Genomic DNA, 26,819 nt, shown 5'->3' on the forward strand with positions numbered 1-26,819 from the left:
GCCCCAAAATCCACTAGGTGCTCCTTTGCTTCTGAGGCCGGTGTTTCAGTCCATGACCGCACTAGGGCCACATGTGGGGTATTTCTAAAAACTGCAGAATCTGGGCAATAAATAATAAGTTAAATTTCTCGGGTAAAACCTCCTGTGGTATAGAAATTTTTTTATTACAAATGAATTTTGTAAAAAAAAAATGAAATTTGTAACTTTCACCTCTACTTTGCTTTAATTCCTGTGAAACGCCTAAAGGGTTAATACACTTTCTGAATGCTGTTTTGAATACTTTGAGGGGTCCAGTTTTCAAAATGGGGTGATTTATGGGGACTTTCTAATATATAAGGTCCTCAAAGCCACTTCAGAACTGAACTGGTCCTTGTAAAAATCACCTTTTGAAATTTTCTTGAAAATATGAGAAATCGCTGCTAAAGTTCTAAGTCTTGTAACGTCCTAGAAAAATAAAACAATGTTCAAAAAACGATGCAAACATAAAGTAGACATATGGGTGATGTTAACTAGTGACTATTTTGTGTGGTATTACTATCTGTTTCACAAGCAGATACATTTAAATTGAGAAAAATGCTAATTTTTGCAAATTTTCTCCAAATCTTGGTGTTTTTTACAAATAAATATTGAATTTATCAACCAAATTTTTTCACTAACATAAAGTACAATATGTCACGAGAAAACAATCTCAGAATCGCTTGGATAGGTAAAAGCATTCCGGAGTTATTACCACATAAAGTGACACATGTCAGATTTGAAAAATCGGCTTCGTCCTGAAGGCCAAAACAGGCTCAGTCCTGAAGGGGTTAAAGTGATATGTCAGATTTGAGAAATGGTTCTCTATTAAACAGCTCAAATATAGGCCATGGATTCCTCTCCCGGAGGAGTCCCTGACATGACTGTCCATATATGGACAGAGACATCAGGAGCTCCCTCTAGAAACACAATTTCCAGCCAAAAATGACAGCAACACTCTGGCAAGGGATTCCGCTCCTACAGGGAGCTTCATTGGCGCTATCTACAGGGTGGTGAGGTGCTATAAACAGGGGGGTGAGGTGCTATCTGCAGGGGTTTGGCATCTAAGTTTGTTGTAACTAAGGGGGAGATGTGCTGGCACTTGTGGAGAGAGCCGGCAGACATGAAAGTGCAGCGCTGCACACCTTAAACCCTGTTCCATTCTGCCAATGTTTGTTTATGTGTCGTAGGGCTGTCGTGAAGGGGTTAATAAAAACGTATAAAAAATATTGCCTACAGAAGTGTACACAGCCTTTATAGAGGCTAATAAGCAGGTGACGCCCTGACACTTTTTTTGTTTTCAGGGAACTCTTAAAATAGAGGCGTCCTGTGTGGACACTTTCATGTATATCCATGTCCACAGAACGCAGATGCAGTTAATTACTATGGTGGAGCAGGAAGATGTTGGTGCCCCGCCGTTCGCTCTGGTAGGCCATAGTCTACTTTAGACCTGCGTCTTACTGTGTGAAGGAACATCAACACAGGTTGTGAGGACCTCAACATTGTACTTTCGGCTCTGATCAGTAAACATAGAAGTGTAGAGAGAAGTGTCTCATATATAGACAGATACACAGTAGTCATGTATTCCATCACTGTGTGTTTCCTACAGATGGATCCAGTAGGAGAAATCCACCAGAGAGATGTCCTCTGTATTCCCAGGACTGTCAAGAGGAAAATCCCAATGTCCCAGAGAATCATCAGGTAGATGAAGCTGAGCCCTACACCAGATCTATATAGGGGGGGGGGGGGGGGTGTGGAGGTTTTTGGCCCTGCAGTCATAGATGGGGTCATAGATTTTGGTGGTTTCTTATGTTGATCTGTCAGATTCTTCCCACTCTCTGCTGTATTGTACTGAATTGTTACATATGTGAAATCAGGCGGATGATCTGACTAATATTAAAGTGGAGGATGAAGCAGAAGAAGAGCGGGTGAGGGGCGATCAACCGTGTAATAGTGAAGTGGAGGAGGAAATTCCAGGAGGTGTTACCAGAGGTAAGTAATAATGAATTCATAAAGTGAATTGGTAGATTTGTTAGTTCTACATTACAGTAACACGTCAGACAATGTGTTATACATAGTGCAGGACCTGAGGGAGCTGTGACTGCACATAGAAGTTCTCTACAATGTGATCTATGGATCCGGTCATGCACTAGGCTTAGTATTAGATTTTGGGGGGCACCAGCTGCGAATAACATCTGCACTAACAGCTGAGGTCTGAGAAATCTCAGTTTAGCCACTTGAACACCGAGATCAATGCTGATAGTCCGCTCTCGTTGACATTTCCTGCCTTGCACTGTGTGTGAAACCCCCTTTTTTTTTCCTCAGGCAGACGTTACATAGACAGTTTATAGTAAAATATTAAATGCACTGCGCACACAGGGTATTTTTTATCTTCTCTTTTGGTGCGTGTTTTGCTTCTGTGGCATTTTTTTCAAAATGCAGCACGCTTCACTATAGAACCTGAAAAACGGCAGAAAAAAAATCTTACAAATGTATGAATCAAACTCCAGATGAAACGCTTGTAAAACACACATTAAATTCATAGCGTTTTTTACAACTCCAGAATTAACACGCAGCAAATTTGTTGCAGAAATTTCTGTGACTTTTTCCATTCATCTGTATGAGATTTGCAGAAATTCATGCACAGAAACTTTTCTATTCACATGAGTCTCATCTGCAGAAGTTTCTGTAACAAATCTGCCACATGTAATTATTGTACATACAAAGATGTTTCAGTGATGGTCACCTGCACTCAGAGGCCAGTTCACTAGGTCCACCTTATTAGTACTTGATAGGACCCTCTTTCCCCTTAGAACATCCTGAATTCTTAGTGGAATGATATAACAAAGTACCGGAAAGCTTTATTACAGATTCTGATTGATCACTTCACCATGTATATTCCACTACATCCTAAAGATGTTCTATAAAATTGAGATCTGGTGACTGTTCAGCCATTAGGATATACAGACCTCATTATCATGTCCGTGAATTCAGCCTGACGTGTGCTTTGTGTCATGTCGCATTATCTGTGGCCAAGATTAGATTGTCAATGACAATATTAGGTTCTTGTAATAAAGTGATTCCCAATTGGTGTTAAAGGGGCTAATGTGTTGGCAGAGGACAGGTGGGATTGTCAGACAGGGTTGTACTTTTTTAACCCATTAGTGTCCGGCCATAGATGTTTTTACGGCGGCTACTAATGGGCTTTATACTGATGCAATTGCCTTTTTACGGTGCTTCATCGGAATAGATAATCACTGTCGGGAGCAGTTAAATCTCCCTGCTCTCAGCTACCGGAGGTCTGCCTCTATGATCTCGTCCATTTTACCTCCTTTTACCTGAGTGGTTTTGGAGGGAGGGAGCTCCCTCTCTCACCCCACCACCCCCCTTCGATAAGATCACAGGGTGCCGGTGTCTTCTATAGCAGGCGGGGGCCTAATAAATAGCCAGAAAAAAGAGTAATCACAGCACCGAAGTTTCAAAGTGAAATGCATTATAATGGGTACAAGCCTTAAAGGACCCTGATCCATAGTCCCATTATTGGAATCCACAAATATCGAAAGACAAGGCAGCACACCCAAAATAACTAGGAATTTATTTCACCCACAGATGCGACGTTTCAGTCCAACAGGATAATGCTTGAGAGAGGTCCTGTTGGACTGAACATCGCATCTGTGGGTGAAATAAATTACTAGTTATTTTGGATGTGCTGCCTTGTCTTTAGATTTTTGTGGGGCCTAATAAAGGCCCCCAGGTCTGCCTCTAGATAATGCCTGCTAGGAATGTCTGTCCGTTTTCAACGGACCGGCAGTAATACACTGCAATACAGAGGAATTGCAGTGTATAATAAAAGCGATCAGGTGATCGCACAGTAAAGCCCCCTAGTGGGACTAATAAAAAAGTAAAAAAAAAGTTTACTAAATTTAATAATAAAAAAGTTAAAAAAAAAAATAGAAAACCCACAAAATGCTTCATTAGTAAAAAAAAAAAAAGTTACACATATTTGGTATCGCCGCATTCGTAACGACCCCAACTATAAAGTTATTACAATATTTAACCCGTAAAAAAAATTAATAAAACATAATGAAGAAATGCTGCTTTCTGTGAATACTGCCTTAAAAAGAATTGGATAAAAAGTGATCAAAATGTCGCATCTACTCCAAAATAGTACCAATAAAAACTAAAAGTCATCCCGCAAAAAAACAGCCCCCATACAACTGCATCTGCTGAAAAATAAAAAGTTATGGCTCTTCAAATATGGAGACACAAAAACAAATTATTTTGAAAAAAAAAGTTTTTAGTGTGTAAAAGTAGTAAAACATAAAATGATATAAATTTAGTATCGTCACAATCGTAACAACCCACTGAATAAAGTTATTGTGTTATTTATACCACACGGTAAACAGTGTAAATTTAGGACGCAAAAAAGTGTGGTGAAATTGCTGGGTTTTTTTTCAATTCCCCTCCCACAAAAACTAATAAAAGTTAAACAAGAAATTATATGTACCCCAAAATGGTGCTATTGAAAGATACAACTTGTCCCATAAAAAAACAAGACCTTATACAGCTATGTCGACGGAAAAATAAAAAAGTTATAGCTTTTTTAATGAGACTATGAAAAAACTTAAAAAATAGGCTGGTCACTAAGGGGTTAAATATGTTTGTTTTATCAAGTTAAGGTTTATGTAATAAAAGTGCTGCCTGGGTGTAGGCCAGAATACCGGACTTCATCATTGATCGATTTTAAAGCGCACCTATGTTTTTATCGAAAAGTTCAAAATAGTCACGCTCCTCAGTCTCCAGCGATGTTATGATGTTCTACTGCCATTTTAGAGCTTTGAAAATTCTTGCAAATAAAAGAAAAACTGTACAAATTTGCCGTGGTTTTTGTGAAGTGACAACATAATTCCAGGATTTCCTGCAATTCTCTGCAAAAGACAATTTTTGTGTGTGACGTGAGAACCCTGCACATGCAACTTTTTAGTTATTATTGAGAAATACTTGCAGCAAACATTAGACATCTTGGGCAAAGTGCACATGGGAGTCAGAGAAATGCTGGGACTTCAGAAAATATCTTTAACAAAGCAGACAGAGATGCAGGAAGCTACTGCAAGGATTACATGAGAGTTCAGCCAGCCTATGAGTACAGGGAGTTTTACCAGAGAAAGTCACCCCCATATTCTGCAGTCTTTCTACTCTTCTCTGTAACTAGAGACTGAATTTACAGGACAACCGAGGGTGGACAACAAATTATAGAAAATGAGTCACCTAGTGGCAGTAACTTCATACAGACTTTGCAAGGATAAAGCAGATTTTTTTTTTTTAAGAAATCGAATAGCAAAATTGCTAGATATCAGGAATACTATTAGATTAACAAGTTTTTAATGAAAAGTTATTGTCCATTTTTTTTTTAAAAAAGATTTATAAGGCTGGAATTAGGCATTCCGTTTTTGTGGCAGTATTTCCTGCAGTTGTTTTGAGCCAAAGCCAGTGGTGGTTTTCAGGGGAATAGCTCAAACCTTTCCATCATGCTGGATCCACTTCTGATTGACTATAAAAAAAAAACTGCATGCAGCCTAATATGTCATCAATTTGTCTACTTTGTTGTTTGAAAAATATAAAAATCACAAAATGCATATTTAATCCTAACAGAAGATGCCAGTAAGAACTCTGAGGGAAACTTCATATTTTCAATAAATTATGAAGTAGAAGATGAAGATATTAAGCAGCAGCCTTCAGGAGAAAACCGCATTGCCCTTAATGTACATCCAGGACTTCACAGTAAAGATCTATCTTCTAATTCCTCTAATCATGAAGAACTTTTTTCTGACCAATCACAGATTACCACAAGTACAGCTCAGAAAGGGGCTAAAAGGTTTCAACGTGGTAAAGAGTTCACAAAAATGTCAGGTCTTTTTAAGCACAGAAGAATTCACACAGGGGAGAAGCCGTATACATGTTCAGAATGTGGGAAGTGCTTTAGAAATAAATCACATCTTACTTCACATGAGAGAATTCACACAGGAGAGAAGCCGTTTTCATGTTCAGAATGTGGTAAATGTTTTACACGTAAATCAAGACTTGTTATACATCAGAGAATTCACACAGGAGAGAAGCCGTTTTCATGTTCGGAATGTGGGAAATGTTTTATGGCTAACTCAAGTCTTGTTCAACATGAGAAAATTCACACAGGAGAGAAGCCGTATTTATGTTCAGAATGTGGGAAGTGCTTTAGAGATAAATCCTATCTTACTTTACATGAGAGAAGTCATGCAGGAAACAAGCCGTTTTCATGTTCAGAATGTGGTAAATGTTTTATGGCTAACTCAAGTCTTGTTATACATCAGAGAATTCACACAGGGGAGAAGCCGTATTCATGTTCGGAATGTGGGAAATGTTTTACAGATAAAGCAAGTCTTGTTTCACATAAGAGAATTCACACAGGAGAGAAGCCATATACATGTTCCGAATGTGGGAAATTCTTTTCAGGAAAATCAAGTCTTTTAAGACATAAGAGAATTCACACGAGAGAGAAACCATATTCATGTTCAAAATGTGGGAAATGTTTTACAGATAAAGCAAGTCTTGTTTCACATGAGAAATATCACACAGGAGAGAAGCCGTATTCATGTTCAGAATGTGGGAAATGTTTTAAATATAAATCAAGTCTTGTTACACATGAGAAATATCACACAGGAGAGAAGCCGTATTCATGTTCGGAATGTCGGAAATGTTTTATGGTTAAATCAAGTCTTGTTACACATGAGAAATATCACACAGGAGAGAAGCCGTATTCATGTTCAGAATGTGGGAAATGTTGTTCAAATAAATCCCATCTTGTTGTACATGAGAGAAGTCACACAGGAGAGAAGCCGTATTTATGTTCAGAATGTGGTAAACGTTTTACAGATAAATCAAGACTTGTTATACATCAGAGAATTCACACAGGGGAGAAGCCGTATTCATGTTCAGAATGTAGTAAACGTTTTATAGATAAATCAAGACTTGTTATACATCAGAGAATTCACACAGGGGAGAATCCGTATTCATGTTCAGAATGTGAGAAGTGCTTTAGAGATAAATCACGTCTTACTTTACATGAGAGAATTCACACAGGAGAGAAGCCATTTTCATGTTCAGAATGTAGTAAACGTTTTATAGATAAATCAAGACTTGTTATACATCAGAGAATTCACACAGGGGAGAAGCCGTATTCATGTTCAGAATGTGAGAAGTTCTTTAGAGATAAATCACGTCTTACTTTACATGAGAGAATTCACACAGGAGAGAAGCCGTTTTCATGTTCAGAATGTGGGAAAAGATTTACAGAAAAGTCAAGTCTTGTTACACATGAGAAATATCACACAGGAGAGAAGCCGTATTCATGTTCAGAATGTGGTAAATTCTTTTCACAAAAATCCACTCTGGTTAGACATGAGAGAAGTCACACAGGGAAGAAGCCATTTTAATGTTCTATATATGGAAAATGTTTTACATGGAAATAACATTTTGAAACTCACCCAAAAATTTGCATTAAAAAAACTATTCTTGTTTGGAATGTGGGAAAAGCTATAAGAGCAAAAAAAGATTTTTAACTCATCAGGTTATTCACAGACAATAATCCCTTGGTGACGCAGCCAATTATGGCCTTGTGAACACAACCCCGTTGTTTTTAAATCTGATGTGTCACTTTAAGATTAATTTAAACGTTCTTTAACCTTTCCCGATATCTGGCGCGTAGATACAGCAATTTTGGAAAGGCATTTACACAAACCGCTGTACATGTATGATGGGGAGTCTGCACCGTCACCAGCGGGTGTCAGCTGTACAGTCCTGGCCAAAACTTTGGAGAATGACACAAATTTAGTTTTTCACAAAATTTGCTACTTCAATTTTTATAGCAGCAATTTGCAATAACTCTAGATGAAGAGTGATCAGATGAATTGTAATTAATTGCAAAGTCATTCTTTGCCATGAAAATTAACTTAATAACCAAAAATCCCATTTCCACTGCATCTCCTCATTCGCTCAGGAGAAAGCGTTAAAGAGGCTCTGTCACCACATTATAAGTGCCCTATCTCCTACATAAGGAGATGGGCGCTATAATGTAGATGACAGCAGTGCTTTTTATTTAGAAAAACGATCTATTTTTACCACGTTATGAGCGATTTTAGCTTTATGCTAATTTTTTTTACTTTAGACCAAGTGGGCGTTGTACAGAGGAGTGTATGACGCTGACCAACCAGTGACCAATCGGCGTCGTGCACTTCTCTCCATTCACTATGTGCTGTCTTATAGTGACACATTAACGTTACTGAAGTGACAGTGAGTAGACATTCCTTCCAGCCAGGACGGGATGTCTATTCACAATCCCGACACTTCGGTAAAGTTTCTGTGGTACTTACAGCAGAGCAAAGTGTAATCTCCCTGTAACCTGTCATTTACAGCGTGATCTTGCGAGATTACGCTTGCTCTGCTGTAAGTACCATAGAAACGTTACTGAAGTATCGGGATTGTGAACAGACATCCCGTCCTGGCTGGAAGGAATGTCTAGTCACTGTCTACACACTTCAGTAATGTTAATGTGTCAGTATAAGACAGCACATAGTGCATAACGCAGTGTCACTATGCGCTGACTAAATGAATGGAGAGAAGTGCATGACGCTGATTTGTCAGCGTCATACATTGTACAACGCCCACTTGGTCTGAAGTAAAAACACGCCCAGTTGGGCGTTAAACTAATTAGCATAAAGCTAAAATCGCTCCTAACGTGGTAAAAATAGATCGTTTTTCTAAATAAAAAGCATGGCTGTCACCTACATCATAGCGCCCATCTCCTTATGTTGGAGATAGGGCACTTATAATGTGGTGACAGAGCCTCTTTAACGAGGACAAGGCAGATGATATCACTCTGTCATGCTGATTGAATCAGAAGAGCAGACTGGTTGCTTTAAAAGGGGGATGTTTTTTAACATGTCCCTTCTGCCCATTAACCCCTTAGTGACCAGCCCATTTTAGGCCCTAATGACCAAGCAATTTTATTCGTTTTTCTATAGTCGCATTTAAAGAGCTATAACTTTTTTTTATTTTTTCGTCTACATAGCTGAATGAGGACTTGTTTTTTGTGGGATTAGTTGTACTTTTTAATAGCACCATTTTTGGGTACATATAATTTTTTTATTAACTTCTATTAATTTTTTTGGGGGACTATAAAAAAAATCCTGAAATTCCACCATTGTTCTATGCGTTTTAAATTGACGCCGTTCACTGTGCGCCATAAATAACATGTTACCTTTATTCTATGGGTTGCTACGATTACGGCGATACCACATATGTAGAGGTTTTTTATGTTTTACGACTTTTGCACAATAAAAACACTTTTGAACTAAAATTATTTGTTTTTTCATCGTTGCATTCCAAGAGCCGTAAATTTTTTATTTTTCCATCAATGTAATGATTTTTTGGGCTTGTTTTTTGTGGGACGAGACATAGTTTTGATTGGTACTGTTTTGGGGTGCATGGGACTTGATTCATTTTTATTATTACTTTTTTGGGGGGCAATGGAAAAAAATTGCAATTTCGCCATTGTTTTTTGCTGTTTTTTTTACGGTGTTCACCTTGTGGTTTAAATTACATATGAACTTTATTAATTGAGTCATTACAGTCGCGGCAATACCATATATGTGTACTTTTATTTATTTTTTTACAATTTTACTAAATAAAACCACTTTTTATGGAAAAAATTGTTTTATTTATCTTTTTTTTACTGTAATTTTTATTATTAATCTTTATTTCACATTTATTACTTATTTCATTAGTCCCACTACGGGACTTTACTGTGCGATCTTCAGATCGCTGCTATAATGCTTTGGTATACTTCGTATACCAGAGCATTATTGCCTGTCAGTGTAAATCTGACAGGCAATCTATTAGGACGTGCCTCCTGCGCGTCCTAACAGGCATATGTCCAGGGCAGACCTGGGGGCTTTTATCAAGCCCCCGGCTGCCATGACACCCCATCGTAGACCCGCGATTGCATTTGCGTTCCGCCGATGGGTGACAGAGGGAGCTCACTCCCTCTGTAAACATGTTAAATGCCGCGGTCACTATTGACGGCGGAATTTAACAATTTAAACGGCCGCGATCGAAGTAAACTTCGATCGCGGGTGTTGGAGCAGGAGCCCAGCTGTCATCAGACAGAAGAGCCCCGGCTCCAGCCTGCACGGGACACCCGTGCAGGACTTAGACTAGGCCAACGTGAAAAGGCGTCGGCCTAACCTAAGGCCTCTTAGTGACCAACGTGAGAAGGCGTATTAGTGGTCACTAAGGGGTTTTAAACGTAAGACTAATACGTTTTATAACGACTAGTAATACTCTTCGCATGAAATATATTGCGTACATGGCAAACCCCACATTAGCACTTAGAGCTGACTGGCTTACAGCTAAAGCCGACTTTGAATTATGGCTAGATAGAAGGGAAAGATTTCAGAGGGAAGAAACAACTGCGCATTTTTTTAGATATGGTAATAAAACGGGTTAAATTTTGGCCAGATTGGCGAAAGGGCAATTTCGCCCGACTCATATAGGGTGTTTGAGAGATGGGAAGGATGATTTGCAGAAAGAGCCAAAGCAAGTCAACAACATCTTGGTAGATTAGTACACCGTCCTATATATACAAGATGCTTCGAATATGGAGGAGTGTAGGTGGTTTTTGGACTCTTTAACGTTATCTTCACTCTTGGACTCCGATAGGGTTTCGTTAAATGCTTTGATCACAGAACAAGAGATACTATCAACTATTAAATCATTGTCGAATAACAAAGCGCCAGGGCCAGATGGATTTTCTAGTGACTTCTATAAGATTGAGGGGAAAAGCCACGCCTATTTTATTGCCGGGTTATAACCATATGCTCCTAAATAAGGAATTCCTGAAATCGGGAAATGTAACATATATTAAGGTTCTGTATAAGGAAGGAAAATATCCGACTAACCCGGGATCGTATCGCCCAATATCTTTGATAAATCAGGATGTTAAAGTATTGTTGAAAATATTGACCGATAGGTTGGCTCAGTTTCTCCCAGATCTGATTGGGCCACACCAAGTGGGTTTTATTAAAGGCAGATCAGCGGTCAAAAACATACGTACGGTTCTGGCGGTACAAGATGCATTAACGTCTACTAACCTTGCGGGATATGATTCGCCAGCACTTTTGACGCTAGACGCCGAAAAAGCCTTTGATAATGTGCACTGGGACTGGTTGGGTCTAGTTTTAGATCGTTTTGGGATTCAAGGATTGTTTAGGAATTATCTAGAAGCGCTATATTTAGACCCACAAGCCAGGGTGTTTACCATGGGTTTTCTTTCAGCACCGATTCACTTACAGAAGGGAACGAGGCCGAGCTGTCCCCTTTCCCCATTGTTATTCGATTTGGCCTTGGAACCATTGGCAAGACATTTTCTGTCCTCCAATGATTTTAAGGGGATAATGGTTGGTAGTCAGGAGATTAAATAGATTTGCTTTGCGGATGATCTTTTGTTATTTTTGGGGTCGCCTGGGGATCATTTGGGGGGGTGCTGGAGAAGCTACATTATTTTGGGACGTTCTCAGGTTATAAAGTTAATGCGCTAAAGAGTCAACTACTTTACTTGACGGAGTCAAGAGCGAGACCACCCTTACATGTGACAGTGGACATAGCCAGATCTTAAATAACATACCTGGGGATTAAAATAGGCAAATTGCCCTCTTCATTGTATAAACTCAATTATTTACCCCTGTTTGAAAAAATTCATAAGGAGTTACACCGATGGTCGTCACTGCCAATGTCATTGTTCGGGAGAGCTGCTCTTTTAAAAATGATACATTTTGCTTGCCTTCTTTATCCCATGCAAACTATACCCATATTGATCAAACATCTAGACAGCCAAAAATTTCAGTCTGCATTTTTACAATTCTCGTGGCAGAAGAAAAGACCGAGGATTGCATATAAGAAATTGGCACTGCCCAAGTGTGACGGTGGTATACAGTTACCACTTATCCGTTATTATAACCTAGCAGCAATCTGTAGACACATAGGAGATTGACTGCATAATACTAATTTGTATTCTAGTGTTCAGCTGGAACAGAATCTGGCAGGATCGGCTCCTTTATCAGCTTTATTGCACCTGTCTTATGCTCAGCTTCCTAGTACTGTTAAGTCCAGTTTACTGCTTAGAGATACGATAAGTGCTTGGAAGGCGATACAGAAGTTATATGTCCTTCCTTATGGTCTTTCTAAATTTTGGCCTGCGTGGGATAATACTATGTTTCCACAGGGGAATCAGAATAAATTATTTTCTCAGTGGAGATCTGAGGGGATCACTGTTCAGGGTCAACTCATGAATGTTGAGGAGGGGAGATGGCTTACATGGCAGGAGTTCTCTAGTAAATATAATTTGGGTGATAACCAGTATTTGCAGTATGCTCAAGTGACATAGTTATGCAAAACCAAAGTCTGCAATATTGATGCGCTGGAGATTCGGGGAGCATTTGATGGGACGGTGCTGCAGGGCACTATGGGAAGAAATCTAGCAAGTCTATATGGCAAGCTCAGAAATGTTCATCTCAACTCCTTTAGCACTTCTTGTTTTCGGAATTGGGAGGTGGAGCTCGAGGACCCTGAACACTCAAGTAAAATTCTGGAGGGGTGGGAGAAAGTGAGGAGGGTCATGGTAAATGAGCAGTGGCGTGAGATGCACTTTCGACTTGTGCATAGAGCAACATATGCCTTTAATTTATCTTATAGGGATGCTCCAGCACACTATCTGCGTAACTGTCCTAAATGTAACCTATACAAAGCTGATCTGTATCATGGATTGTGGCTTTGCCCACAAATAAGGGCCTTTTGGGACATTGCTCTACAATTTATTAAGGATACTTGGGATGAGGAGGTGCCCGCAAGTCCGCAGGCGGGGCTGTTTCACTATATACCTTTATTAGCTAGGAAGGTGATTCATATTGCTTTGTTGGCTATTATGAAGTGCATCTTGCGCCACTGGTTACAGGCCTCTGTTCCGGAGATTGCGGAGGTATTGACTACTCTCAAAACTTGAATGGGATATGATAAATTGGACCTAGAACGACAGAGCAGTTCTTTAAAACTTGGCGTACATTTATTGAAAAGCATTATTCTACAGTTGAGATTGGCGTTTTCATGCGTACATTTCAATATACATCATGGTATAATTTGCAGAGTGTTAAGGGCACTCTGGGCATGCTACAGGCTAGTTAGGAGATTGATCACCGAGATGGAGTAGTTTGGGGGGGGGGGCTGTTGGGTTTTGTTTTGAATTATTCATTACCTCATGACTTGCTGCTTACAAGTAAAATGTACAATTATTTTGGAGTTGGAACACACTGTTATACGATATACATTGTAATGTATGTGTTGCACACATTATGCCCCTGTATGTGTTCTGACTTTGAATAAAAATATATTTGAAAAAATAAATAAATAATAAATTCCTCTCTCGCTCTGGCCCAAAGAAGAGAGGGATACTGTAGCGTCCATGGCCGCGGGCCGTCGTGTTTACTCACCTCCCAAAGCTCGCAGCCATGGATCCGTGAGCGCTGATCCCCATCTCTTTCCTAGGAGACACCAGCGCTCACTTCCGCTCCGGTCTACTGTGTCCCGTAGGGTGCGCGCGCACGCTCGTGCCCACTCTTAAAGGGCCAGCGCGCACCTGTAAAACCATCATCGTCAACCACATGATTTCCTGGTCTATAAGACCCCAGCCCTTCTCAGCCTTGCCTGAGCATTGTTAGTTATCCCAAGTCTGTCTTGCAAATGGTCCCTTAGTGTTTCCCATTCCAGTTGTTACCCGTGCCCTGTTACCTGTTCCTGTATCCCGTGCTGTTCGTGTTCATGTGCCTACTAGTGTCGGAGTCGTGTCTACTGCACCTGCTGTCGTTGCCACGTCCAGTGTCTTCTGCCACATCCAGTGGCTTCTGCCACGTCCAGTGGCTTCTGCCACATCGGATACTGCCGCCACATCTGGCGCTACCTGCTGAACCGACCTCCATGCGTGCTGAGGCCACAGACACTGTCTGGACTAGTTCAGGTACCCGAGTGTTACTAACTACTGTAGACTTTCGTATAGACTGTGACCTGGTCAGCTGCCTCTCCGCTACGGTGGAGCGGCCTAGTGGGTCCACATACCCGGTGACCGTGACAACACCCTTAGTGTCTCTCAAGGGTCTCAGTGTCCTACGACCTTACTCTTCCCCATCTAAACCTTTAGTCAAATTTACCTCTCTGGTCTTGATGTTACCTTCCTGCTATCTAGAGTGTCTAACAGCTATCTCCTCCTTCACCTCCCGCTTCCTAAAAACATGGCGAAAATTGAATAATCTTTACCCCATTTCACTCACCCCCCCTTACCAGAACTATCAATCACAGTTAATGTCTCCACACTTTTCCCCATCTCACAGGCCGCTGCATTGGGATAACCCTTAATTTCAAACGGCACAGCCAAGCGCTTACCACTTCTAGCTGCCTCCACCTCAAAAACCCTCTTGAAGTCAGTCTTTCCTCACCCTCAGACATAAATGCTAGTGTCGTGGAAATCCATCGCTCAAAATATATTAGAATGAAATTTATACGAGTCCAAACAGACTCTCAAGGCCAGACTCCATTAGTCAGAATCCTAATTAGGATATTTCACCGATATATATCGAGAGAGGAGAAGAAAACACACAGACTCTGCTGATATGCTCAAAAATGCTCCTCTGAAGGATTTATTACTAGACTCAAACTGTTAAACTGAAATTCAGAAGGGGTGTAGGCTTGAGGTAAACCAATCAGAGACAATGTAACAATATTTGTTATTCAGTAAAAAGCATACAATAAAATACATCCCAGATACATCATTATAATTCTTCACACTTCAGGTTTTGCAGGTGTCTAATCTCTTTTGGACAGAATGTCCTCGTGGAGATGGGGGAGACCTTCCTTCACGCATACTTGCCACCCTCCCATCTCCCTCCCTGTCCAACTTCGCATGGGAACCAAGGTCAAAGATAAAACATACAAAATCAACATTACTTGTATTAAAGGAACAATGACTTTTCTATTCACTACAATAAAACCAAGATGGGAACTTCAGACAAGATGGCTGCTGCACGAAACGAAATCATTTAAACATTATCATCACTTTCACATAATACATATCTTAGTAATTCGGCATCCTGCTTGATAATTCACAATGTAATTTCATACAGAGAATATAAGCAAATAAATCATCCTTCACAAACCCCCCTTTTTCTCATATTAAGTTACAGAAATTATATATTATGATTATGAAACTCAAACAATATATCAATAGGGCCACAACTAATATGATGCCATCACCAATGTCCGGTTAGGGTATGGGGTCCCACCAGTGTATTGACAAGTCATGTACATCATCGTCCTCTTCTCCTGTCTTCTGATTAAAACACTTGATACTGCTGATGGATTCACTCAGGTCTTTGGTCCTTACTTTGAACTTTGCTGATGTCATCAGGACTTGGTTTGGTCCTATTCATCTTTCAGACCCCGTCTCTTTTAGTTTACGTCACCGGGCTGTACACAACACCTCATGCTGTGAGCCTGGGGTGAGATCCCACGTAGGCGGATTAGTGGAGTGTTATTATGACCACCACAAACCCTCCGCTCAGCTGTCCTCTTCCTCCGGTAAGTTACTTGTCTGGGTGGCTGCTTGGAATTGTGACACTGCCGTCAGTTCATGACAAACGCGTTGTACTGACTCCGGCTGCGCCTGCCGCACCTCAATAATGGAGTTCATCGTATTAAAAATCTTTTAGTTCATGTTTACTGCCACTTGCTGGGGACCCCCAAACCTTGTCAATTGTTAAAATAAATACTAATGTGGTGATAACATCTACGTACTATAAAAGTTGTTCTAAGTACATACAATAACAATGTCAGGCCCTTAAACTAAATCAAACAAACCCCTTTTATATAAGAAAAACGTCTCTGTTCCAATGGACAGGGCACCTAGAAGATGTGTAATTATTGGGTACATTTCATTTGCACTTGGTGTCACGCTTTCCAGCAGGATTTGTACCTTAATCTGAGCTGATTGCCTGGAACATCTCCAACTCACCAAAATATACACATATTCCACATGTTTATCTGACAAATGTCGCAAACCAATTTTTCTTACTCTAATTTGTATTGCATGGGAAGGCCTCTCAAGGCCTGTTCTCTTCGTGGGAGGCGGGTATGATAAGGTTGGCACCGGTCTGCCAGGACTGTTCTGTAGGCAAATCAAACAGCTCTAACAGAATTTAGCAGCAACAGCTGTAAAGCCTGGGACATTAGATCTTACCAAATCGATCCTTGCAGTCTTGGGGTATATGTGAGGTCATACACCATCAATGCAAGAGCCATCAAGAGTGCCTTGGGTGTTACCGGTTCACCTTCCCTTATCTGTCCACATTCTGTTAGAATCTGGTTCTCACGCCTTCCGCTCCCAGTTGGACTCTTCCAGTGGAGAACAAACTTTTTCATTGTATAAACATTAATTGATCTTAATCAAATAATTAATTTGAAGAAAAAACATTAACAAATAACATCTTTACATCAAACGTTCACATTGAGCAATAACTAGAAATAATACATGCCAACTCATTTTCCTTCTTTATATATATATATATATATATATATATATATATATATACATATACACACACAAACACTGCACAGAATTTTCCTTTCACAATAACAACGACAAAAAACAAATAACTAAAAATGTTTTCAAATGGGAATATTCCACTTCTGTACCTTTTATCTGACGCATGACTCTAATAGTCCAATGCTAAGGCTGGTCCAGAACTTTACATAAAACTTAACTTCAGTATTTAATATTCCCACAACACTTCTTAAATACAATTATTAAACAAACTAACTTTGGAATAACATCTGGAGAACTGCTGATATCTTATTGTACAAACATCAGGTCAATACTTGGGATAACATTGTTCCCCTGTCACTTACACACAACGTCTGCAGTGGGGGAAATACAGGCCGGGCTTCAGGCCCCCCTGAGAACAGGTCTACACACACGAGCACATTGTCATACACTTCTACCTCGGGTAGTTGTATGTTCTGCAGTCGCTGGGACTGTTAATCTGGCCGGGCTGCACTTTTCACAGGTACCTTTGCTGTTTTACCTATGTCACACCGTGCGCACATCATTCCGGCTGCTACAAACCTAGTGGTGGCATTATTGTATCCAGGGACAAGCCAATTTACTGATACCTGGCTGCATATACCCTTGTTGTCAGTTCTGTCTTCTCTCGCTCTCTCAATTGGCTTACCCGATGATCCAATAAAATTCCTACTACCAATGGGCCCATAATTGTGGGCGATGCCAAAGCGTACCATACGATGAACTCCATTACTGAGGTGCGGCAGGCGCAGCCGGAGCCAGTACAACGCGTTTGTCATGAACTGACGGCAGTCTCACAATTCCAAGCAGCCGCCCAGACAAGTAACTTACCGGAGGAAGAGGACAGCTGAGCGGAGGGTTTGTGGTGGTCATAATAACACTCCACTAATCCGCCTACGTGGGATCTCACCCCAGGCTCACAGCATGAGGTGTTGTGTACAGCCCAGTGACGTAAACTAAAAGAGACGGGGTCTGAAAGATGAGAAGGACCAAACCAAGTCCTGATGACATCAGCAAAGTTCAAAGTAAGGACCAAAGACCTGAGTGAATCCATCAGCAGTATCAAGTGTTTTAATCAGAAGACAGGAGAAGAAGAGGACGATGATGTACATGACTTGTCAATACACTGGTGGGACCCCATACCCTAACCGGACATTGGTGATGGCATCATATTAGTTGTGGCCCTATTGATATATTGTTTGAGTTTCATAATCATAATATATAATTTCTGTAATTTAATATGAGAAAAAGGGGGGTTTGTGAAGGATGATTTATTTTCTTATATTCTCTGTATGAAATTACATTGTGAATTATCAAGCAGGATGCCGAATTACTAAGATATGTATTATGTGAAAGTGATGATAATGTTTAAATGATTTAGTTTCGTGCAGCAGCCATCTTGTCTGGAGTTCCCATCTAAATCTGTAAAGATTCATCTGTGAGTGACGTCACCTCTGCCTCCTGTGTAAATTTGCTGGAGGGGGATGGTCTCTTACACAATACCTCATATTGGGTGGAGACTACAGCACAGCTTACCCAGTGCCATATTCACCGTTCTGGAAGGATCTGGAACCATCTACACAGAAAAACCTCAAAATATAGGTTACTGTCATACACATTAATTCAAAACAAAATAAAACACAAAACAAAACTACCTGATCAGTCCCTTCAACATTCCCTCCTATTTGGACTCTGCGAAAGTAATGTAGCAGGGTTCAAAACTACATATCAACATAATAAAATTAGGCACTCTATCGGGGGGGGGGGGGGGGGTGCACTAGTTTAACCCCCTGTAATACACAACAGCCTGGAACAAAAAAAAAAATAACTTTCTCCTGACAAAAATACATTTTATCTTTAAAATAACCTGCAACCATTTACCTGTAAAACATCTCACATTTTCAAAAATAACATTTAGGCAGCACCATAGCACGTGCCTCATGTGTGAAAACAAAAAAAACAAGACAAATGTAATTAGTTATTCAATAGCACAGAAAATAATATATCTGGTAATATTAATTACTGCAAACCAATAAGCTGTACATAAAAATAGGGAACAGAGGGGGCACATACATTTTCAAGACCCTGTGTCTCACAATATCTGTTTTTAATACATTTGAATTAACATCAAAACATTCCAACATTAAATCTTATCACATTATAACACATTAATCTGCAGTATAGCTTTTATCTTTTTACAAACAGATCCAGCCGGCTGTAATATTTTTCTCGCTTGGTGTAGTTACAGACGACTGCGCGTGCGCGAAGATAAGACACATTTGTAAAGGATCTGCCAGGTACTACGTCTGTGTATACTCCCGGGATTAATCAGTCGACACCTGAGGCCAGACCTCTTAGACTGACACTGGCTCCCACCAACCAGGGTGGCAGGCTCAGGAGTGGGAGAGCCTATCGCGGCCTGGTCAGTCGGTGTTAGCTCCGCCCCCTGTCCATTTATACCTGCCGTGTTCTCTTCCTCAGTGCTTGTTATTCTTCTTGAATTCCTGGCCCCACTGCTGCCTTGCTCCAGTCTGCTTCTGCCGTGCTTCTGCCTTGCTTCAGTTCCGCTTATCCTGCTTCGCTTTGCCCCTGGCTTGCTTCCTGCTCCGTGCTCTCGTTTGTATACTCCACTACATCCTGATCCTGACTGACTCATTCACCGCTCCGTTTCCTCGCGGCGTTCCGTGGGCTACTGCCCCTTCCCTTGCGTGTTCCCTGTTTGTACTCCCTTGCACTTAGACAGCGTAGGGATCGCCGCCAAGTTGTACCCCGTCGCCTAGGGCGGGTCGTTGCAAGTAGGCAGGGACAGGGCGGTGGGTAGATTAGGGCTCACTTGTTCCCTTCACCTCCTTCCTGCCATTACAACATTACATAAAAAATGAAAAAAAAGTGGAACAGATTTTAACCCCATACACAAAACACTAAAATGTTTAGACATTACTGCTGTTAAAAATAGGAAACATACAATATAGTTCTGCTTTTATTGTGGCCATTAGTTTTAAACTTCAGACATGTTACATTACACACATCACACAGATGTCTCATCACATCACACATGTATCACACATCACACATGTCTCATCACATCACACATGTTACATTGCACACATCACACAGATGGCTCATTACATTTCATATGTATCACACATCACACAGATGTCACATCACACATGTTCACATTACACTTCCCCCGTTCTGACCCACGTCAGTCACTGCAATGTACCCGGCTGCTCCGTTTTCTTCACTCTTCCAATGAAAATTTACACCTGTATTTAAATTGTTCTTTCTCACATCATCTTACTTGTAACCACCTGTAATCACCTGCTTTGTCCTTTTAACTTATGCCTTGTCCTGGCCACTCCACTCCCTTTCTCAACTTTCCACAAACCATTGTCTTTATCACATGCAAACATCCTTCTTACGGCTACCAGCCTCTTCAACAATTTTTTTACAGTGTGTTATTTTGCCTTCACATACTTTACAATTAAAGCCCCAGCTCCTTTTGCTCATTCTAATGTTGGCCGGGACCAGTGCCCCAAAGCATCTTTGTCCAACTTCCTCCTGATCCCATGGTCGGAGAGCAGTAGGGTGATTTCCGGTAAATCCCCCACCACCAGGCAAACAGGCCACGCCACGTTTGCCGACAGATATCTCAGACCAGTCTATCTCCTAGACTGTCTTACCAATACGATATCAAAAGTCGTTCCTCCAGACATTCTAGCAGTAGGATCCTCTGATCCCTCACTGTATTGAACATCAAGAACAGACATAATGCTGCCAATCAACAATTACAAGAGCAAGTTCTTCAACACAATCGACATTCATGAACCTCCATTGATTCAAGCAGGAGTTGGTAACACTTCACTTATGCAGAACACTTGCTGCCGGGGTGTGTCTTTCGGTTCATACAGCCCGTGATGTAGCATATATCCCAAACTCTTTCCTCTAGCACTTTCCAATGGTTTCACATGCAAATTATATTTGGTAACATATATATATTATCCTCCCCGCTCAGCCGTTCACTCTGTGGGTTATAGTTTAGGGGGCTGTTATCTATGTTGGTGATGATTTCTTTACGGGCTATGGGTCTGAGCCAATACCAATGTCCTTCACTGTAATTACTACTACGACACAGGTGGCACCTGAGGTAAATGTCAGGGTCATTCATTCAATACAGGATGTTATATTACAACGGTATTCAATCCAGCGGTCTGATGTTATACTACTACAGACTAAATTACTTGGATGTTATTTTACATCAAAGTGTATATGCCGGATTATCACATGTGCTAGAAATCAGTCTGTACTGATTCCCACCTTATGCCAGTCTGGCAATGCATACAACTGGTTTTTGGACCCTTACACACAATATCACTGTCTGGCAATGAGTTAGGAAAATATAAATTATTTTCTAACACAGTATTCAAAGTTTTCCCTATTGCACTGGGTAATGGTATTGAGTGCAAATTCAATATAGACACAATTGCTTCTCCTTGCACTGGATTCTACATTATCAGGACTTAACCATTGAAGCCCCTGTGGTACTACAGGATATTACTCACAACTATCCAACTGTCCTCTCACCTACAAACAGTCGGTACCTCCCAACTATAATCCCAGACAAACGGGTAACAGATCAACTATTAATCCTCAACAATTTTACACAACTAAATAACAAATGACACTACAACAAAGCAGCAAGCACAAGTTTTGTTTTTTCCTCACAGTCCAGACTACAATTTTTTCATTTCAAATACTTCACATGTGAGTTACGACTTCTCTCCGCCATGCGCTACGTCACTGCATTCCAAAGGCGGAGGTCTTACACTTCACACAATTTTTCTGGTTAACAATGTAATTGCTGGCAAAAATTCTCTCATGTCTTTCATATCAACAGTTTAAGATCACGTACACACCTGCAATCCCTCATCACACAAAAAGCTTCAACATACCTTTTTTGATCCATCTTTCAACCCACTTATGACTAAGGAGCCTCGTCCAGAAAGAAGTGACGTCTGACAACTAGATTCCAAGGCTTACGCAATGCATGTGTGAATGGTGTAAGAATAAGCTCCTTACCTACCGCGGTTTTTTGTAATTCACAGATGCAAAGCCAGACCTCTCCAGTGACAGCTTATCAGACGTGCAATCTCCCGGGTTTAACGGCACCATTACTGTCGTGGATATCCATCGCTCAAAATATATTAGACTGAAATTTATACGAGTCCAAACAGACTCTCAAGGCCAGACTCCATTACTCAGTATCCTAATTAGGATATTTCACCGATATATATCGAGAGAGGAGAAGAAAACACACAGATTCTGCTGATATGCTCAAAAATGCTCCTCTGAAGGATTTATTACCAGACTCAAACTGTTAAACTGAAATTCAGAAGGGGTGTAGGCTTGACCAATCAGAGACAATGTAACAATATTTGTTATTCAGTAAAAAGCATACAATAAAATACATCCCAGATACATCATTATAATTCTTCACACATCAGGTTTTGCAGGTGTCTAATCTCTTTTGGACAGAATGTCCTCATGGAGATGGGGGAGACCTTCCTTCACGCATACTTGCCACCCTCCCATCTCCCTCCCTGTCCAACTTCGCATGGGAACCAAGGTCAAAGATAAAAGATACGAAATCAACATTACTTGTATTAAAGGAACAATGACTTTTCTATTCACTACAATAAAACCAAGATGGGAACTCCAGACAAGATGGCTGCTGCACGAAACGAAATCATTTAAACATTATCATCACTTTCACATAATACATATCTTAGTAATTCGGCATCCTGCTTGATAATTCACAATGTAATTTCATACAGAGAATATAAGCAAATAAATCATCCTTCACACTAGTATAAATGCACTCATCATCCACCGTCTAGACTGCTCCAACATCCTTCTCTGTGGCTTCCCATCTAACACCATTGCACCCCTCCTACCCATTCTCAACTCTACTGCAAGGGTAAATCTACCTCTCCCCTCATTCCACCTCTGCGGTCACAGGCCACCCATTACCTACTAAACTAAGTTCAAAATATAAAAAATGACATGCAAGGCTGTCAACATAATGTCCCCTCCATACATCTCTGCCCTAAACTCCCGATACCTCCCCACACGTAATCTCCTCTCCACAACCTGTCCTCTCCACACATCTCTGCTCTAATATTCCGATACCTACCCACACGTAATTTCCTGTCCACAACCTGTACCCACACGTAAACTCCGTCCTCACAAGACCTTCTTTGCTCTCCTTTTATTGGTTTCTCACATCATCATCTAGAAGATTTCTTCCGTGCATCCCCCATACACTGGAACTCTTTCAACCAACACATCAAATCTCTCCCACCATTCAAACCTTCACTAGTAACCTGAACACCCCCTGCTCAGAAAAGCTTACACCCTGAAGTATCCCTGCTGCCGCTACTCCACCGGATGACCAGCTTCTACCCTCATCTACTGTCTCCTCTTGTAGAGTCTACGCAGGCAGGGTCTCTCTTCTTCTCTTGTGGAGTACAGTCTATGCTGGCAAGGTCGCCATATCTTGTAGAGTGCAGTCTACACAGGCAGGGTCTCTCCTCTTGTGAGTGCAGTCTACACGGGCAGTGTCTCTCCTCTTGTAGAGTGCAGTCTATGCGGGCAGGGTCTCTCCTCCTGTACAGTGTAGTCTACACGGGCACGGTCTCTCCTTGTAGAGTGCAGTCTACGCGGGCAGGGTCTCTCCTCTTGCAGAGTGTAGTCTACGTGGGCAGGGTCTCTCCTGTACAGTGTAGTCTACACGGGCACGGTCTCTCCTTGTAGAGTGCAGTCTGCGCGGGCAGGGTTTCTCCTCTTGTAGAGTGTAGTCTACGCGGGCAGGGTCTCTCCTTCTCTACAGTGTAGTCTACACGGGCAGGGTCTCTCCTCTTGTAGAGTGCAGTCTACGCAGGCAGGGTCTCTCCTCCTGTACAGTGTAGTCTACACGGGCACGGTCTCTCCTTGTTTTGTAGAGTGCAGTCTACGCGGGCAGGGTCTCTCCTCTTGTAGAGTGTAGTCTACGCAGGCAGGGTCTCTCCTTCTCCTGTACAGTGTAGTCTACACGGGCAGGGTCTCTCCTTCTCCTGTACAGTGTAGTCTACACGGGCAGGGTCTCTCTCCTTTTGTACCAGTCTGTCATTCAGTAATGTTTATAGTCTCATGTTATGTACTTAACCCCTTGGACCCGCAGACAATTTTCATTTTTCCTCCCTCATTCCAAAAGCCAGAACTTTTTTATTTTTGCGGTGACCTAGCCGTATGAGAACAGGTCTTGTGTGGGACGTGATGTCGTTTTTAAAGGGGTTTTTCTCCTTCCCAGTATATTATAGGGACATTAAAGGGGTTTTCCACGATCGGACAACAGATGGCGACCGCATAGGTCATCAGTATATGATCGTGAGGGTCCGACACCCGAACCCCGCACCGATCAGCTGCTCTCGCTGCCGGATGTTTTGAATAGTATGCAGTAGTCAGAACCGGAAGCAAAAGTCTCTGGCCACTACACAGCGGCCGTTCTGTACATCTGCAGCTCTGCTCCTATTCACTGTAACACTGCAGCTCTGCAGCTATTCCGTGACCGGAGCATCTGCTTTTAGCATGGACGTCTGGTGCCCGGAAGCAGCTGGAGCAGCTGATCGGTGCAAGGTTCGGATGTCAGACCCCCACAGATCATATACTGATGACCTATCCGGTGGAGGTCATCAGTTGTCCAATCGTAGAAACCCCCTTTACTGTCCCCTATAATGTACTGGGAAAGAGAAAAACAATTGCGGGCTGGAATAGCAGAAAAAGCAGTGACTCCTCTTGTTTTTTGGGTTTCGTTTTTGCAGTGTTCACCATGCGGTAAAAAGTACTCGTTACCTTTATTCTCTGGGTCAATACGATTACGATGACACCAAATTTATATATTTATCTTCTACAAGGAAATTGTAAAGGATCTGCCAGACACAGCTTCTGTGTCAACGCATGTGGGTAATCAGTCTGCACCTGCTCCTAAGTCTGAGAGAGTGACACGATCTTCTACCAGTCAGGCTGGGAGGCTGAGGAGTGGGAGAGCCTATCACAGCCTGGCCAGACAGAGCTAGCACCCCGCTGTCTATTTATACCTGCATTTCCTGTTCCTCCTTTGCCTGTGATTCTGTCTGCTTCCTGGCTCTGCTGCTGCTTGAACATTTTGTCCTCTGCTTGATTTTGACCCTGGCTTTACTAACAATTCTTCTGTTCTGCGTTTGGTACCTCGTACACTCCTTGTTTGACTCGGCTCGTTCACTACTCTCGTTGCTCACTGTGCTGCCGTGGGCAACTGCCCCATTTCCCTAACTTCTGTGTACCCTTGTCTGTTTGTCTGTCGTGCACTTATTGAGCGTAGGGACCGTCGCCCACTTGTACGCCGTCGCCTAGGCTGGGCCGTTGCAAGTAGGCAGGGACTGAGTGGCGGGTAGATTAGGGCTCACCTGTCTGTCTCCCTACCCCGTCATTACAGAAATAACGAGTTGTTCAAAAATAAGAGTTTTGCATCGCCCGAATTGTGAGAGAGAATGTTTTATATTTCCGATAATTGCGCGGTGTGAGACGTTTTATATTTCCGGTGATTGCGCGGTGTGGGGGGTTTTATATTTCCGGTGATTGCGTGGTGTAAGGGGTTTTATATTTCCGGTCATTGCGCGGTGTGAGGGGTTTTATATTTCCGGTGTTTGAGCGGTGAGAGATGTTTTAGATTTCTGATGATTGCACGGTGTGAGGGGTTTATATTTCCGGTGATTGCGCGGTGTGAGGGGTTTTATATTTCCGGTGATTGCGCGGTTTGGGGGGATTTATATTTCTGGTGATTGCACAGTGTGAGGGGTTTTATATTTCCGGTGATTGCGCGATGTGAGGGGTTTTATATTTCCGGTGATTGCGCGGTGTGATGGGTTTTATATTTCCGGTGATTGCGCGGTGTGAGGGGTTTTATATTTCCGTTGATTGCGCGGTGTGGGGGGTTTTATATTTCCGGTGATTGCGCATGTGAGGGGTTTTATATTTCCGGTGATTGCGCGGTGTGAGGGGTTTTATATTTCCGGTGATTGCGCGGTGTGAGGGGTTTTATATTTCCGGTGATTGCGCGGTGTGAGGGGTTTTATATTTCCGGTAATTGCGCGGTGTGAGGGGTTTTATATTTCCTGTGATTGCGCGGTGTGAGAGGTTTTATATTTCCGGTCATTGCGCGGTGTGGGGGGGGGGGTTTATATTTCCGGTGATTGCGCGGTGTGGGGGGTTTTATATTTCCGGTGATTGCGCGGTGTGAGGGGTTTTATATTTCCGGTGATTGCGCGGTGTGAGGGGTTTATATTTCCGGTGATTGCGCGGTGTGGGGGGGGTTTATATTTCCGGTGATTGCGCGGTGTGGGGGGTTTTATATTTCCGGTGATTGCGCGGTGTGAGGGGTTTTATATTTCCGGTGATTGCGCGGTGTGAGGGGTTTTATATTTCCGGTGATTGCGCGGTGTGAGGGGGTTTATATTTCCGGTGATTGTGCGGTGTGAGAGGTTTTATATTTCCGGTGATTGCGCGGTGTGAGAGGTTTTGTGGGTGACATTTTGGGGACTTTTTATTCCATATGTTGGAGAATCGCGGCGACCAAAAACAGCGACATTCACATGTGAATTATTTCTGCCGGTTGTAACTTGATATTTTTATAATTTGGACATAACAGATGCGGCGATGCGAGAGAGAACACTAAACAACAGCGGTGACCGGAAGTCATGTACACCCAACCAGCGCTGCTCCACCTCATACACGACAGGAGCTGAAGGACCTGTGATGACGTCACTACCATGTTACCGGGGCAGAGCTCCGCCCCTCATACACGTGATTCTTGTCACAGGCTCTTTATACAGCCTCAATCTTTCCACTTCTAAGCTCCGCCCCTGATGTCGCGGTCACGTGATCTTGATATCGTCACAGGTCCCCATCAACCGCGTCTCTCCACTGATAAGCTCCGCCCCTCCTGCCCTGGTCACGTGGTGGTGACGTCATCACAAGTCCTTCCGCTATTGCCGTGTGTGGGGTTGAGAGCTGCGCT

At 42.0% G+C, this 26,819-nt stretch overlaps 1 protein-coding gene across 1 annotated transcript in view; it reads left to right on the plus strand.

Annotated features, from left to right (window-relative positions):
- LOC142655905 (uncharacterized) overlaps positions 1 to 26,819 on the plus strand; it is a 523,874-nt gene that overhangs the window by 23,654 nt on the left and 473,401 nt on the right. The window contains exons 6-8 of the mRNA XM_075830625.1: positions 1,625 to 1,716; positions 1,893 to 2,007; positions 5,668 to 7,442. Coding sequence (XP_075686740.1) covers positions 1,625 to 1,716; positions 1,893 to 2,007; positions 5,668 to 7,442 — 1,982 coding nt within the window. The remainder of the gene's footprint in view (positions 1 to 1,624; positions 1,717 to 1,892; positions 2,008 to 5,667; positions 7,443 to 26,819) is intronic.

Source organism: Rhinoderma darwinii, chromosome 1 (genome assembly GCF_050947455.1).
Source record: "Rhinoderma darwinii isolate aRhiDar2 chromosome 1, aRhiDar2.hap1, whole genome shotgun sequence".
NCBI classification, from domain to species: Eukaryota; Metazoa; Chordata; class Amphibia; order Anura; family Rhinodermatidae; genus Rhinoderma; species Rhinoderma darwinii.